Genomic DNA, 16,304 nt, shown 5'->3' on the forward strand with positions numbered 1-16,304 from the left:
AAACTTTTCTCGGAATCCAGTAAGAACGGGATTTTCAGGCAGCTTAAATCTTTATCGTTTGATGGGGGAATATTTTACTGCTTATTGAACCCATGGAGCACAGTTTTGAAAGCCTGCTACAGACGGGATTAGTGAAGAATGACCCTGTAATTTTTCATCCAAACTGAGATGCTTTTGAGAGTGAAGTCATTATACCAGGACAAAAGACAAACCGGACCGTCCGGGCAAATTAGGCTTGTGGTACTGAAATGGTGGATGCCGCTACAGCACAAATAGGCATCTCGTTGGTAAATAGTGGCAGGGAAATTGATGTGAGTCCCCCTTGCCTCCTCTACAGCCATAAACCTCGCTGGTGCAGCTATAGCCTTGGCCCTGCAGAGAGTCTGTAGCCCTTTAAAGAGCAGAGCAGTCACACACGGGGTGTGCTCAGCCCTTTTGCAGCAGTTTATTGAGCACCTGCTATGTACCAGGTGTTTTCTGAGATGCTGAGAGTGCAAAGATAAATGACTTGATTCTGAAGACTCAAAGTTTAGCCTGTTCATTCAGCAAAACTTGGCCATGAGTAAGTCCATACCTGTTCCAGTAACAGTTAAGAGACGTAAGCATGGCTTACTTAAGTGGAAAAGGGCATGGGAATTTTCAGCCCTGAATTTGGAATTTGAAATGAGATGTTTTAATAAGCCTTCATCCCTTACCCCCATGCCCTGAAAGTGAACTACAATTAGGATCTGTGCCTATGTGTGTATGCTTTCTCAAGAATCTGTAGTTAGGAGTAGAACACGACTGTATGTACTGGTGTTTGTTTTCTAACGTTAGGTTTTTTGGGTAAGTCGTATCAGAAATAAGTAACTAGAGGAAATATAAATGATGAGGTGGGATCCTGTGAATCTGTTTCAGTGTCTTTAGGATTTGGGAGAGGATGGTGGGAGGGTGTTTTTGTCAGTGGGAGAAAAATGAAGAGATATAGAAAAGGGAACAATAAGGGAAAATATAAAGAACCAAAAGAGAACAGTAAGTGACATTGAAATGAGGATTTTCCAGACTGCAATAGTATATCATCTCCAATGAGTTGTGTAAAGCTGCTTAAGATTAGAAAAGGTCTCTCAGTTCTGTCCTGACCTTTTCATTCCAGCTATTGACATGCAGAACACATGCTCTTTAGTAGCTACTCTTGGTACAAGATTCTCGGTGGGGTAGCGAAGAGCCCAGGGTTTGGTAAATGGAATTGTCAGGCTCATGACAGTCTAATTTAGTTTTCTAAATAGTTGTATTTAATTGAGGATGTATTTTAATGTGCTACATATAAAATATCAAAGGACTAGCAGTATAATAGATTTTAGACCAACATTGACTTTAAAAATCATCTTTCATGTTAATTTACCCTCATGTCTTATTTTCCTTAAGACAAAAAAGGAAAAACATAACTTTTTTTTCCATATTTTTTTATGGAATAATATTGCTCATAAACGTTACCTTTAGAAGATTGTACATTGTGACTTATGTATTACTTCCTCTCATATTTAACTATAATTTTCAAGAAGAATAATTATATATAAATCAAAATATGGAGTGCATGCAAATAACAGTAGAAGGTTCCAGAGTATCTTAATTGTCTTATTGCTGAATTTGGAGTCCAAGAGTTAGAAGTTAGTCACTTACGAACACGAGAGGAGATTGAACTCATACTGAATTTCTTTTGGCAAGTTCAGATATGACTTTTTATTTTATTTTGCTTATTGTTTTTGTGACTATATCTTAGAGATTTGTGAATATTCAAACAATGATTTATTATTTTTTAAATGAAAAGTTAATTTAGGCAAAGAGATGTTAAAGGCCTAGGTGAAGTTAAAGAACAAACTATTTTCCTACTTCAGTTTTTAAGCATATCAACATTTTCATGTAATATAAAGTCTTGGAAACTTTGAATTACTGGCAGTATTGATGAAGTGTTTGGAAACATTATTTTACTTGGTTTAACATGTCAAAAATTTTTTAAAAAAGAAAGAAAACCTTAAGTTAACCTTGTGAATAAAAATGCAGGCCTTAAAGAAAGATCTGCTCCAAAGCCAACAGTCCCACCAGAAGAGACAGAGCCGTACCCTTGGCTGGAGGATCAGGTTCTGGAGGGGCCAGGTAAGCTTTCCTCTGATTCTGACTGGATGCACCTCAGCTGCCAGGTATCCCAGGTAGCAGTTTCCACAGTCATGTTTTACCCCTAATTTTGTTTCACAGTGTTTGCAGAATAATAAAATGCTTTCTCTTCTTCTGAAATTTTATAGTGAACTCTATTCTTTTCTAGAAAAAGATTTTACAGGATCGTTTTAATTTTTGAGATCAAGAATCCAAGGCACAGGAGGTTTCTCCTTGTCTGAGCATAGTTAGAAACATTGTGAACTAAATGCTATGTTTCTTGATTCCAAGTCCAGGACTACTGTGCCATATTACATTGAAAGTAGAATTACACACGTACTGTACACTAGTTTTGTCACATTATTTAATAGAGTAGGTCTACTGTGTTTCCAGTCTTTTTAATATGAGTCTCCTGTCTACAACAAAAGACTTCTCAGGCCTCCGTGTGATCCTCTGTGAAGCCTGTTTTACATCTGCATGAATTCATAGCTCATTTCAAGTGTTTCCTCAGTCACTCAAGGGCCTGTGACCCATAGGATGAAAACTCCTGAAGTCTCTTAATAAATTGGTAAATGAAATTTGGTTCCATTACTATCATTTCCTATTCGTGCTTTGATTTTTGTTGCAAAGTACTGTTTAATTTCTGTACATTTTTCATTTACCAAGTAGTTCTCAAAAATTTGGTTTCATTTTGCCACCTATTGGAAGTGTTAGGTATGACACTGCATATTTACTGGCAACTTTATTACTGAGTCCAGATGGTATCAATACTTGGGCTGACTTTATCACTAGGTACTGGTGAATACTGTTTAATTTACCTTCCTTCCTTTTAATAAAAATCAATAGGTTGCTCTTATTTTTTGTTGTTGCTCAAATAATCCCAGGAGAATTTCCTGTCTCCCATTCCTGTAGAATTGCTGTAATCATACCATGGCTTCAGAGCAAGAGTGATTTTTTTTTCTTTTTCTTTTTTTAAGTTTTATAATTTGAATGTATATTTGGATTTAGCACCTCAGTTTTACTTTGTACTAGATTAATCTATAATTTTAAAAAATCTTGGTTTTCAAAGCTGGTACTTTGAAATGTACTATTTGCTTTCTCTCCTCCTTTTTTTATTCTTTGTTCATATTACTCTTTGCATATTACTGACAACTTGTCCTCCTAAGTCCTTCAGTTTGTTATCACCTCATATCCTTTTCAACTTCTTGGTGATATTTGATTTAGTTTAAATGTTGCCTTCTCAACCTTCCTCTTACCTAGGTCTTTACCTTCTGTCTTCTCTGACTACCCACCTATTCTATAAACAGAGGTACATATCTTTCATTAAAATACAATGAAATAACCACCCCTTTGGTCCCTGCAGTTCTCTCCATCTGCCCTCCAGTCTCTCTCCTTGTTGTACTAGCTACACTTTTTTTTTTTTCTTTTTTTTTTCTTTTTTTTTTCTTTTTTTTTTTTTTTTCAGTACGCCGGCCTCTCACTGTTGTGGCCTCTCCCGTTGCGGAGCACAGGCTCCGGACGCGCAGGCTCAGCGGCCATGGCTCACGGGCCCAGCCGCTCCGCGGCATGTGGGATCTTCCCGGACCGGGGCACGAACCCGTGTGCCCTGCATTGGCAGGCGGACTCTCAACCACTGCGCCACCAGGGAAGCCCACTAACTACACTTTTGAAAGAAGAATTTGCAGTTGCTTTTTTGCCTTATTTACACTTAGTGTTTCACTCACTGCAGCCTGGGGTTTTTGTTTTTGTTTTGCCTTTACTCACCTTCCCCAGGGGAAAGGAGGGCATCAGAGACTCGTGGAAAGATGAAACAGTCACCAAGTTCTAAGCCAGTGCTGGTAGCAGATGATTTTAGAGAGGCATGTGAAGGCTAGATTGTGGAGGTCTTGCATTTCCTTCTGGGGCTTCAAGCAACTTAGATTTTCATCTGTTCAGGCAAAGGAAGCCATTAAAGGGTTTAAGCAGAGGAACAGAGTGCCAATCTCTACTTCTCTCTTTACTCACATTATATTTTCTGTGGTTAGTGCTGTCAGCAGTTGTAAAACTGGGAACTCTGCTAGGAAGCTATCGTGGGCATCGTGTGAGGGAAGAACAGAGATTGGGAAGGTCTCCTATAATTCTGTGAGAATATGTATAAAAGTAGTTTGAAATGTAAACATCTATAAAAATAGAAGGCACTCTGTGCTTTAGAAATGGTTTTGTAGTATAATTAGCACAGTAGAATCTTACACTTTTTTCAGTCTGAAGTTCAGATTAACTTCTGCTTTTGTCACTGAAGATTAGTTTGTCAGTGTAACTGATGTCGTTGGCATTATCTCATTTGATGGCAAGTCTGGTGCTAGTTCTATTTAGTGAAGATAGATGATGTCTGTTAGACAGAAAATTTATAATAGTGTCAATGTAATTATAGCTTCCTGTTTGTTGTATGATGTTGCAATAAAGCCTGATAATCCGATAAGCACCACAGTGTAGTCGCGATGTCATCACTAATGTTGTTCACGTCTGTAATTTACATTATGACCGATGTGACTGTCAGATGAGGTTCTCCAAAGCTGAGAGGACTGTCTTGTAAGGTCTTCTACTCACGCTTCCTGACACCTTCTGGGGGCGGGCAGCCAACCATCCCAGCCCTCATACCAGCCAGGGAGCCCTTCCCCTGACTATTGGGAAGGACAGTGGTTGACCATGTACTTTAATTTTATTGATCTCTTCTCCCGCATTTTATCTTTATTTCCCAGTACTTCCTTTTCTGAAAGCTTTGCCCTCCCCATTTGCTTTTTCTATCGTTAGTGTGAATTTTGTTAACTAGAAACAAATAATTTTTCTCTGAGTGAGGTTTTTTTTTTTTAAAGAGAAATCTGAACCCGAGTTAGTTTCCTATGTTTAAAAAATCTTACGAAGTTGTTTAGCATTTATATCTGCTGTCAGAATAAACCCAACTCTAAATATCTACCATATTTGCCAACACAAAAAAAGGGCTAAGCTGATAGGAAAAGGGTACATAGTTGATTAGTCCAATATATTCATTTTAATGTGTATATGTGGAGGCCATATTTCATGTGCTACATTAATGTCTAGATTTTTTCTACTTAGTTATGTTTTAATTATTTTAGGGCCTCAGAATATTGAAGATGAAGTACAAGAACAAGTTCAGTCACTTCTTGATGAAACGATATATGCAGAACATGGTATGAATTAAAATCTGTTTCATGCATTACTAAAATAATGGTTAATTACCTAAAACGACTTGGGCATTATTTTGAAATATAAATAATAATTAAGTGGGCTTTTAAAAAAGCTATTGGAGGACAAGTATTTCTAAAATAACACTACACTCATTTTACCCCATTTTATTGTTAAGAGAATAAGCAGACAGAGACCAATGATACATCAAGAACAAATACATCAGCTACCGGGAGGAGGGGAATAGAACAGAACCAAGCGAGCTGTGATGGGCTCTCCTGGAGCTGTCTTCAGCCCTCAAATTATACTGAATGCTTGGGTGGCCGCCAAAGCAAAAAAGGGGAAACTTTAAATTATGTAGGTCATATTACTGGAGAATAAGTAAACATGCTATTTACTTAAAGAATCTAAAAAGTTTCTTAGGTTAAGTTCTGTACAGAGGATATTAAATGATACTATAGAAACCAGTGTTTTTAAGATTTTATAAGACTGTTTCTTGAAGCATCTGTTGATAAAAGCACAGACTATAACCCCAAAATGTAACAGAAGGATTTTGAAGAAGGCAGAACACATGGTATCTTGATACTTACAGTGGTTTGGTGTGAGCTGAAGGTAGTCCTAGAGGAAAAAAATAATGTTTCTTAAAAACAAACGATTCTCTATCATTTAACTTGGGCTTTTGCAGGCCAGGTAAAGTATCTTATTCAGTCTTAGGTATTTTGGGGTTAAATGTAAAGCATACCATCCAGCTCCATCTGTGCTCCTTTGGGGAGACCAGCTTTGGCTGCCTTGTAGGTTTTTGCCCTGGTCTGCTAGGGGTCTAGGAGCCTGTGTCCTTTTATTACCAGTTTCTTCTCAGCTAGAAAAGCTACTTCACCTGAGCATATCTGCCTGTATAAGCAAACACAGGCTTTCCCTTCCTATATCTTTAAAAAAATTTTTTATTTTAACCTAACACAAGGATAATGCAATCTCAACACATGATTGCTTTCAGTATGTTGAGGTAAGTGCTGTGATGGTGAAACACATGCTATGTGCTGTGTGGGGTTAGCAGAGGCTTCCTGGAGAAAATGACATACTGATTTAGGAGCTGGAGAATGGTGTAGTGCTTTGCCAGGCAAATGCTATTAGTAAAGAGTAATGTTTAAGCAAAGGGCATGGCATGTGTGAAAGTCCAGAGGTCAAAAGGGCCTGAACGGAGGCGGAGAGATGAAGGGAAGGATATTTTTACTTGATTCTAAGAGGAGTTGGAACCATTGGAGGGTGTGAAGGAGTGTTGTGTATTCTGTCAGTGTGAAAAATAAGGTGAAGGAGATGTCAGCAGGGAGATCAGATGGGAGGTGGTACCGGTGACCCAAGTGAGTCGGGATGGTTGGTCAAACTAAATTTCACCAAAGGTTCCAAAGGTAGGGGAAGAAGGAAGTGAAGGGTGTGGTAGACATTTAGGTGGGTGGGTGCAGGATGCCAGACAGAGGAGAGAGGAATCCAGGCTAGCATTGGATTGTATTCCTTGGACCTCTTCTTTATCAAGACTTTCTCTTTAGAAAATCACAGGCCATGACTTTAAATATTATTTAAATATTGCTTCTGAATATATATCTACAGCCCTCATTGCTCATCTAAGCTCCTGGATTATCTAACTGCATATTCTTATCTCTGTTTGTATGTTTTATGGGTATCTCAGACTTAAAATGTTCCTAAAACTGAACTCTTGATTCCTCTCCATCTCACAGCTCCCCTGCTCCCCTGCAAAAATGTTTTACTCTTATTCTAGTCTTTAGTTAATGGTCTCCTTATCCACTTAGCTGCTTAAGCTAGCATCCCGGGAGTTTTCCTTGATTTCTCTCTCCTCTTCTCCCCTCATATGTGATCCATCAGCCGATCCCTTCTGCTTTGCCTCCAAAACGTATTTTGACTTCTGCCATGTGTCAGCTACCACCATCCCCTCTTCCCATCCCCTTGGGCCCCTGTTGCCATCTTTGCTCCTCTGCACCCACTGTTTGATGTGGCCGAGCCCACTGTGCCTTGTCTGGGCCTGGTCTCTCTCTCTCCGCTTGGTCACTTTTCTCTAGCTCAACTGACCTTCCCTTTTTTCTTTGTCATTGCCAGGCCTGTCCCTACCGTGGGGCCTTTAACTTGCTCTCTCTTCTGTTGGTGTGTGCGTGTGTGTGTTCCAGTGTTCACATCTTATCAGACCAAACTTGGCCTCCCTGACACCGTCTCTAGAGTAGGCTCTCTGTCCCTGTTATTCTGTATTTTGTTGTCAGGTTTGGGTCCTGCAGTTGCATTTATCAGCTGTGTGGCTTTAGTCAAGTTCCTCAAGCCCCTCATCCTTCAAAGTGGGATAATTGCTACCTCATAGGGTTGGTGCAGCAGCTGCAAGAGGGCATGGCCGTGCCTCCGGTGAGGTCTAGCAAACTCTCAGGAGACTGCTTTCCTCCTGGCAGAGGCTGTCCCTGGGCCGTGGAGGCTCACAGACAGTGTACGGTGCTCAGTTGGTTTCCCTTTGAGAGCAGGGCCTTCCATTGAGTAGATGGCTGAAAGAGCTCAGTCCTGCTCACATAAAAACTGTAAAGTTAGACCGAGTAAATGAGAGTAAGGGAAAAGGAACATGGCAAGAAGAAAGGAAGAGAAAGAGTTGTACGGTCAGTGACAGGAAGAATTGGTGATTGGTTTGATGAGAAGCAGAAAATCTCTAATGAGGAGAAACAAGATAGCAGCCTGTGATGAGAAGACAGAAGACAAACAAATAGTATCAACATAAAAGGGCCTAATAGGGGCTTCCCTGGTGGCGCAGTGGTTGCGCGTCGGCCTGCCGATGCAGGGGAACCGGGTTCGCGCCCCGGTCTGGGAGGATCCCACGTGCCGCGGAGCGGCTGGGCCCGTGAGCCATGGCCGCTGGGCCTGCGCGTCCGGAGCCTGTGCTCCGCGATGGGAGAGGCCACAGCAGAGGGAGGCCCGCGTACCACACACACAAAAAAAGGGCCTAATAGTCCAGTAACACCTGAGAGCATCGCTGGGCCACACCAGAAGTAAAGTGACTAAGGACACTGTCCTGCAGTGTGGTGGGGGGTAGCTCAGTAGCAGTAGAAGTAGTAGTATTGTTATTACTGAGATGATGATGGTAAAAATATTAACGACAGCAGAAGCAGCGCAGCAAAAATAAAACCTAAATACTTATTATGGGCCAAGCTTTTTTCTAAGTGCTTCAGTCCTCACAACAATGCTGTGAGTAGGTACTCTTATTATTTCTTTTTTATGGAAGAGAAATCTTAGGCCCAGAATCATTAAGTAACTCTCCGAGGGTCACACAGCTGGTCTAGAGACAGACCTAGATCTGGAGTCAGATATTCCAGACTGCACACTCCTAGAGCAATACTGCACTGCACACCTAAATCTAGTTCCCTTGAGTTCTCTCGTTAGAGTGCTACATCCAGAGCATCCTCTGCTTGAGGCCATGGCAAGTTACTACTGGGAGAATGTCTTAACACCACGATGACAAGCTAACCCATGTGGCAGTGGAGTAATGCAGCATGTCCAACATCTACACAAGAGAAGCTGAATGGTGTATCATGAACGTCTCAGAAGAGAAAAGGAGCATCTTAGTATAACTTAAAGGCTAAACATAGGAACCTTTAGAAGCGAAGTATAATGCAGCTGAACCAATGCGGATGACCTGGCATATGGTTTAGCTGGTGGCCTGATGTTCTTTGTAATAGAATATTTGCAGAGTTACTTAAGATTGTTACATGGAATTTTACGTCAGTTCTCAGTGGAAGGTCGCAAGGTGACCTTTCCTCTGACCTAGTGATAATTGAAGAGGCAAATATAGTAAGAATTCTGAATTCATTTATTCACTTATTAAATACGTATTGAGAACTTCCTATGGCTAGTCATGGCCCCAGGGGCTGGGCATACATAGTCACCAAAATATGTGAGGTCCCTGTCCTTGGTGAGTTTATGTTCTAGTGAGAGAAGACCTGTTACCCCCTCGGGTGGACTAGCCCTTGGCCAGAGAGAGGACAGAGTTTCAGCATGTGCAGTGGCCCAGAAAAGGGGCAGAGCGTGCCGAGCAGCTGAAGTGGGTATGTGGCAGCCTTTCAGATGGGGCGTCTGTGTCTGTGTCGGCTGCTGCCTGGGGCCCTTGCTATAGACCTGTGTCACTTTGTTCATTGTCATTGTTCAAGGAGAGGACCTGCACCAAGAACAGGATGGACCAGCAGGAGAACTGCAGCCCGAAGATGGTATCTTTGCAGGAGGTGTTACAGATGACAGATATGAACCTGTGGGAACTGGAGCAGTGCATGAAGGTAGAACACATTTTTTTGGTTTCAGAATAAAACACAATAGGTAATTTGTAATTGCGATTATTGAAGTTTTCTTAAACACCTTTAAAACCAATATTTAGCTTTTATCGAAAGTTTTTTTTTTTTTAAGTTGAAGCTGAAAACTTCAGTTAAAATCAGTCTTTTCCCTAAAATAAATAGATATCCCAATTTTTAAATTCAAAGTACGTTAGGGGAAATTCTAAGGATATGTACATTTCTTATAGGATGTAAGTGAAATCCTTCAGCACATTTACTTTTACTGTACTCTCCTTCCTAGAGTACCATTTGTTGTAAGAAATTCAAACAACTGATGAAATATTGACCTCGATAATCTATCACAGGCTCTTGTTCTAAAATAAACTCTGTAACTACAGTGGGTAGAATACAGTTCATAGCCTAGGCATTGGCAAACTTTTTCTGTAAACGGCCAGCCGGTCAATATCTTAGGCTTTGCGGACCATGCAACCTCTGTCCCAACTACTCACCTCTGCTACCACGGTGCAAAAGCAGCCCTGGACAATGCCTAATTGGATAAGTGTAGCCGTGTTCCAGTAAAATTTTAATTAGATAGTCAGGAGGCAGGCCCAATGTAGACTACCTATGGACCACAGTTTGCTGACATCTGTGTATATCAATATTTTAAATTAAATGCTGGTTATTTAAATATCAGTTGAGCAGTTTACTTTGTATTGTTTGCAATAGGCAAGTCAGAATTATTGCTATTCACTACTGACATTTAGAAAAATTTTTATTCATATACTTATTGCTCTGCTCTGCTTTAATGTGAGGCTACCATGATTATTTGGAGCCCTGCTGAATTAAGTCCACATGCTTTGTTCTCTCGGTATCTATTCTCTGTACTCTTTCTTAAAGTGGGCCTTTAAAACCTTAGTGGTTTTAAGCCACAAGTTTTGTACTCTGACTGATTTTTGTCATTTTATTTAAAGTATATAAATGATATCATTTTATACTTAAAATGAATACTAAGGGAACCTTGTTTATTTAAGAGGGATATTTTATTTCTAAAGAGTGATACAAGAAAACAAGCCTCTGCTGAAACCAGGGGGAGTGGTTGATGGCACCAACACAAAGTGAACGGTTACACAATGCACCCCGCTATGTAGTAATCGTCAGTCTGTAGGGCCCATGTAACAACACAGCACCACCAGCCTCAGAGGGTCTAGACTGGAGGTGCCTGGTAGGGTTCAAGGGTTAGCTCAGCCTAAGTTGAGTTCAGAGAGCCAGACAGAATGGTAAGAAACAGGCGGTGGATCGGATCCGCAGCGCCAGTCAAGGTAGGAAGGTCTGGAGCCATAGGGTCGTGGATTCAGAGAGACAGCCTCTTACGGGCGTGATCCACTAAGATGGGCTGGTATCCCACCGCACCACTTCCGATCCTGGCTGCATTTTGCTATCCCCCGGGGAGCTTTTAAAAGAATTCCGGTGACCCACCCTGATCAAAGTGAATCAGAGTGTTTGGGGTGCGGGGCCCCCAGAATGGATGATTGTAAAAGCTCCCCAGGGGATACATAATTGCTGCCAGCGTTGAGCCCAGGTATGGTTGGGCTGTTTCCTGTCTCCTGGGCCTCCCCTCACTTCCTGCTCTGCTGTGTCTGCACGGGTTAAGTCTGGTGGGAATCAGGCAGAACACACAGGACTCGTCCCAGCCACGTAAGAATTGAGAGGTCAGGTAGCCTCAGAAAATGCAGTTGGTAAATGGTTGCAAGGACTGTTTTAAAGCATAAACATTATGAAAATGTTAAGTATGTCTACTTCTCACAATATTTATTATATTGGGGAACTACTTGAGAAGCAAACAGCTCCTAATTGATGAATGAATGTATTTCCAAAAGCTTATATTGATGCCTGTTGTTGAGAGCAGAAAATGCACTTTTCCATAGAAATAACGTTAAAAGTGATGGTTTGGTTTCCATACGCACCTACAGAATTGTATATAATGCATAATTTGGGGGAGAAAATGTAAGTTCAATATGCTTTTGAACTTGTGTTTGATTCCAGCTGGATTGTGCATTGAAAATAGGCATTTACAGACTAGCCTTTGAACTTTAGACCTTTAGTTATCATGCATATCATGATTTCTGTGGGAAAAACATTTCTAAGTTCTGAGTAGGAATGCTGATGAAATGACTTCCACACTTCCCTGGAATCTCTTGCTGTCTCCCATCTTCAGCCAGGATAGCTCAGGAAGATTGACAGTTGCTCAGAATTTTGGTGTCCTAGATGCTGCTTACACAAAAAATTTCAGTTAAGACCCTCAAAGAATCTGAAACATAAGGCATTTGATTTTTTTTTTTTTTTTTTTTTTTGCGGTACGCGGCGCCTCTCACTGTTGTGGCCTCTCCCTTTGCGGAGCACAGGCTCCGGACTCGCAGGCTCAGCGGCCATGGCCCACGGGCCTAGCCGCTCCGCGGCATGTGGGATCTTCCCGGACCGGTGCACGAACCCGTGTCTCCTGCATCGGCACGCGGACTCCCAACCACTGCGCCGCCAGGGAAGCCCCATTTGATATTTTTGAGGTTAGGAGTTATAGATTGGGAGTAGGAAGAAACACTTCTAAAAAGTTCATAAATTGAAGAAACCTTATTTTCTGACCTAATTTTAATTGGGACATAGATTCAATTTGAACATAAAAGTTGCTTGTTAAAAGTCTTCAGAAATTAGGACTTCCCTGGTGGCTCAGTGGTTAAGAACCCGCCTGCCAGTGCAGGGGACATGGGTCCGAGCCCTGGTCTGGGAGGATCCCACGTGCCGCGAAGCAACTAAGCCCGTGTGCCACAACTACTGAGGCTGCGCTCTAGAGCCCGTGAGCCACAACTACTGAGCACACGAACCACAAATACTGAAGCCCGCATGCTTAGAGCCCGTGCTCTGCAATAAGAAAAGCCACCGCAATGAGAAGCCTGCTCACCGCAGCGAAGAGTAGCCCCCGCTCACCGCAACTAGAGAAAGCCCGCGTGCAGCAACAAAGACCCAATGCAGCCAAAAAATAAATTAAAAAAAAAAAGTCTTCAGAAATTAGAAATATTTACACTCCATGTGGCTGTTAAATAACAAGGGTCAAATGAGTGGCAGCACTTTGCCATCAGCGGTATGTGGGTGAAGGTATCAACCCATTTACCTTTTAGCTCCCCAAACGTGTAAAGGCTCTGGGTTCTTCCTTTGTGTTCTCGTGTGGAGACAATGTACTTTTGCTCTAGAAAATGGCAGGAGTGTCTAGAAAATAGAACAGCACAGTGGAATGTGATGGGGACATAGCTTTGTCACCACGGTGTTACTCTGTCTAAATCTTTCTCCCTCTTTAGCCCACTTTATAGTATTTGTCAACCTCGTGGGGTTGTTAAGTGGATCATATAAGAGAATGTGTGAGACGTTTCTAAGCGTAGTTCTAGTGAAAGATAAAGTGTTTAGCAGACATTTAATTGATATTTTCATGTTTTATTTTAATAGTTATTTGCTTTCAAAATAAAATCAATGATAAACATTTAGATATACATATATAATATATAAACATACCATTTTATGAAAGTAACAATATTTATTTAATGTTATTTTTTTTTCAGAAACTGAAGATAGCTACCATGTAGAAGAGACAGGTGAGATTTTAATTTAATACTATTCTTTTTTACTTAGAATGAGTCTTTTCCTATAAAAGAGCATCGTGAGAAAGAGAGATAACATTATTTATTAATTTTAATATATTTTATATCAAATATCACATAATACATAGTTAATTATTATATAATACATATTATATCACAGGTTTATATATGTGTGTGTATATGTATGTATGTATGCGCATATATATACACACACACATATATATGAATATAGTTTTTGTGCTTTTGAAGTCTACTTCCTGAGGATAAATTCACAGTAGTGGGATTATTCGGTCAAAAGATAATATTTGCTTGCTCTATTTGAATTTTAAAAATGTATTTTATAAAAAATATTGACTCTGATATAATTTAACTTGGTGTATACTTACTTATAAAAATGTTTAGTAAACTTGTCATTGTCATTAATAGCTCTCTTAAGAAGATAAGAAAAAGAGGGTTTCCCTGGTGGCGCAGTGGTTGAGAATCTGCCTGCGGATGCGGGGTACGTGGGTTCGTGCCCCGGTCCGGGAGGATCCCACGTGCCGCGGAGCAGCTGGGCGCGTGATCCGTGGCCCGATGCAGGGGACGCAGGTTCGTGCCCCGGTCTGGGAAGATCCCACATGCCGCGGAGCGGCTGGGCCCGTGAGCCACGGCCGCTGAGCCTGCGCGTCCGGAGCCTGTGCTCCGCAACGGGAGAGGCCACAACAGTGAGAGGCCCGCATACCACAAAAAAAAAAAAAAAAAAGATAATATGGGAGTTTGGGATTAGCAGATGCAAACTAGTATATATAGGATGATTAAAGAACAAGGTCCTACTGTATAGCAAAGGGAACTATGTTCAATATCCTGTGATAAACCATAGTGGAAAAGAATACAAAAAAGAATGTATATATATGTATAACTGAATCACTTTGCTGTACAGCAGAAATTAACACAACATTGTAAATCAGCTATATGTCAATAAAAATAAATAAATAAATAAATAAATAAAATAGGAAAAAAATGAAAAGAAAGATAAGAGAACAAAAGATACTCTACTCTATACAAAGTAGGTAACTAATGAGAACCTACTGTATAGTATAGGGAACTCTACTCAATACTCTGTAATGACTTATATGGGGAAAGAATCTAAAAAAAAGAGTGGATATATGTATACGTATAACTGATTCACTTTGCTGTACAGCAGAAACTAACACAACATTGTATTGGGTTGGCCAAAAAGTTTGTTTGGGTTTTTTCATAAGATGTTATGGAAGAACCTGAACTATAAATCAACTCTACTCCAATAAAAATTAATAAAAAAAAGAAAAAAGAAGATACTGTATAATTGCATGTTTTGTAGTCTTAATTTAGCTAGTTAGTGAATGGTCAAAATTGTATGTTGTCACATGTCACGTGTCCCCAGAAGGTATGACCACACTGGAGATGGACACACCATCTTCCCGTAAGCCTGTGTTGTTGGCCGGTTTTTCTTCCAGTGTTGGAATAGATCCCTCTTTCTGTGCTTAAGGACCACAGGATATTGTTGGCTGGCATTTAGGACCTATATTATTTCAACAATAAGCACGTGTAAACACTAGAATTACATTGCAGTCTGGGGGTACTCAGGTGTTGAGTCCAAGTTACGGGCTGGGAATGTGTGTCCTCGCTCAGGCTCACTCAGGCAAGTGCCTGCTGGGTGCCTGGGAGGAGGGTTCACCTGCACTGCTCTCTCTGTGTCTCTGCCTCACTTTTTGTTTTGTGAATATAGTTGAATTTGCATGAGCTAAATGAGAATATAGCTCCACGATTCTGTGGTTCAATTACACTGATGATGGAGACTTTCTTATTTACCTTTGTATTCGGCATTTAGCACAGTTAGTACCTGTTTGTTTCACGAATGAATGTAAGTTTGAGCATCATTTTGATTTGATTTCTCTCTTTACTAGAAACTGTGCTTGTCTTGTTTTAACTATCAAGTGTAATCCTTTTCTGAGACATATTTGTAATTTCCTAATTGTTTCCTAATTTATAGCTTCACCAGCCTACAGTCAGGATATGGAAGACATGATATATGAACAGGAAAATCCAGGTTCGTGATGTATGTTTGTGTTTGAAGCAGTGGCCAAGGTCATTTTCAGCCAAGGTTAATGATTCATTCTGATACAACATAGAAATCTCTTTATAATACTCAGTCATTTTTGGCTGCCCATATATTATATACATTTCTGAATATAGTTTAATATTACATGAAGAAATGGGGGAAAAGGGGATGTGTTTTCAGACCACTGTTGGGATTTTGATCTTTGTAGAGAGGATACTGGAAAGAATATTTGGAAATGAACGAGGTAGTATGATTTAGTAGAGCCAGACTGGGTACAAACCCTAGTTATGCTCCTTCCTATCTTTGTGACTGGAGAGAAAATTATGGAATGTTATTCAGCTTAAATTTTATTAAATAATGATAATACTGTCTATCTTACACATTTGTGAGGTTTAGAATTAATTTGAAATATTTTAGATTAGTGTCTAGCAATATGTTTGGTTTGTTCAGGTTTGTCAAAAATGTATGTTTTTTCTTTTTAGATTCCAGTGAACCAGTGGTAGATGATGCTGGAAGAACGTATCAAGAAGCAGGTACAGACGTTTTCATTAGATGTTAGACATACTTCCAGCTCTATGGCTGTAATGCTCTGTTAACCTGGTGACTTTTCTTTTGATGGGTGAAAGACATAATTTTAACACCTAATAAAAGACTTTCTGCTTGGCAACAAAATTAGATTATTCAAAGAATATCAGGCTTTCATATTTCATCTCATCTACCACCACCTCACAACAAAAGAGGATATTAATTCCTAATGTTTCTTTTGAATGTCTTGCTTTATGTGAATCTGAGGAATTTTTTTTGTTTTTGACAACAATCCCTCAGTTTTATTTTATTTTATTTTATTTTATTTTTTAACGTCTTTATTGGAGTATAATTGCTTTACAGTGGTGTGTTAGGTTCTCCCTCCCACCCTCCCTATCCCACCCCTCTAGGTGGTCACAAAGCACGAGCTGATCTCCC

General features: G+C 40.2%; 1 protein-coding gene across 13 annotated transcripts in view; it reads left to right on the plus strand.

Annotated features, from left to right (window-relative positions):
- The window catches only part of ASPH (aspartate beta-hydroxylase), a 238,897-nt gene that overhangs the window by 58,696 nt on the left and 163,897 nt on the right, over nt 1-16,304 (plus strand). For all 13 annotated transcript variants that reach the window (XM_028500701.2, XM_055091279.1, XM_028500699.2 and 10 more), the window contains 6 exons: nt 2,041-2,133; nt 5,244-5,318; nt 9,501-9,623; nt 13,223-13,255; nt 15,273-15,329; nt 15,824-15,874. In XM_028500701.2, the coding sequence (XP_028356502.1) occupies nt 2,041-2,133; nt 5,244-5,318; nt 9,501-9,623; nt 13,223-13,255; nt 15,273-15,329; nt 15,824-15,874 (432 nt within the window). The remainder of the gene's footprint in view (nt 1-2,040; nt 2,134-5,243; nt 5,319-9,500; nt 9,624-13,222; nt 13,256-15,272; nt 15,330-15,823; nt 15,875-16,304) is intronic.

Source organism: Physeter macrocephalus, chromosome 15, assembly GCF_002837175.3.
Source record: "Physeter macrocephalus isolate SW-GA chromosome 15, ASM283717v5, whole genome shotgun sequence".
In the NCBI taxonomy this organism is placed as follows: domain Eukaryota; kingdom Metazoa; phylum Chordata; class Mammalia; order Artiodactyla; family Physeteridae; genus Physeter; species Physeter macrocephalus.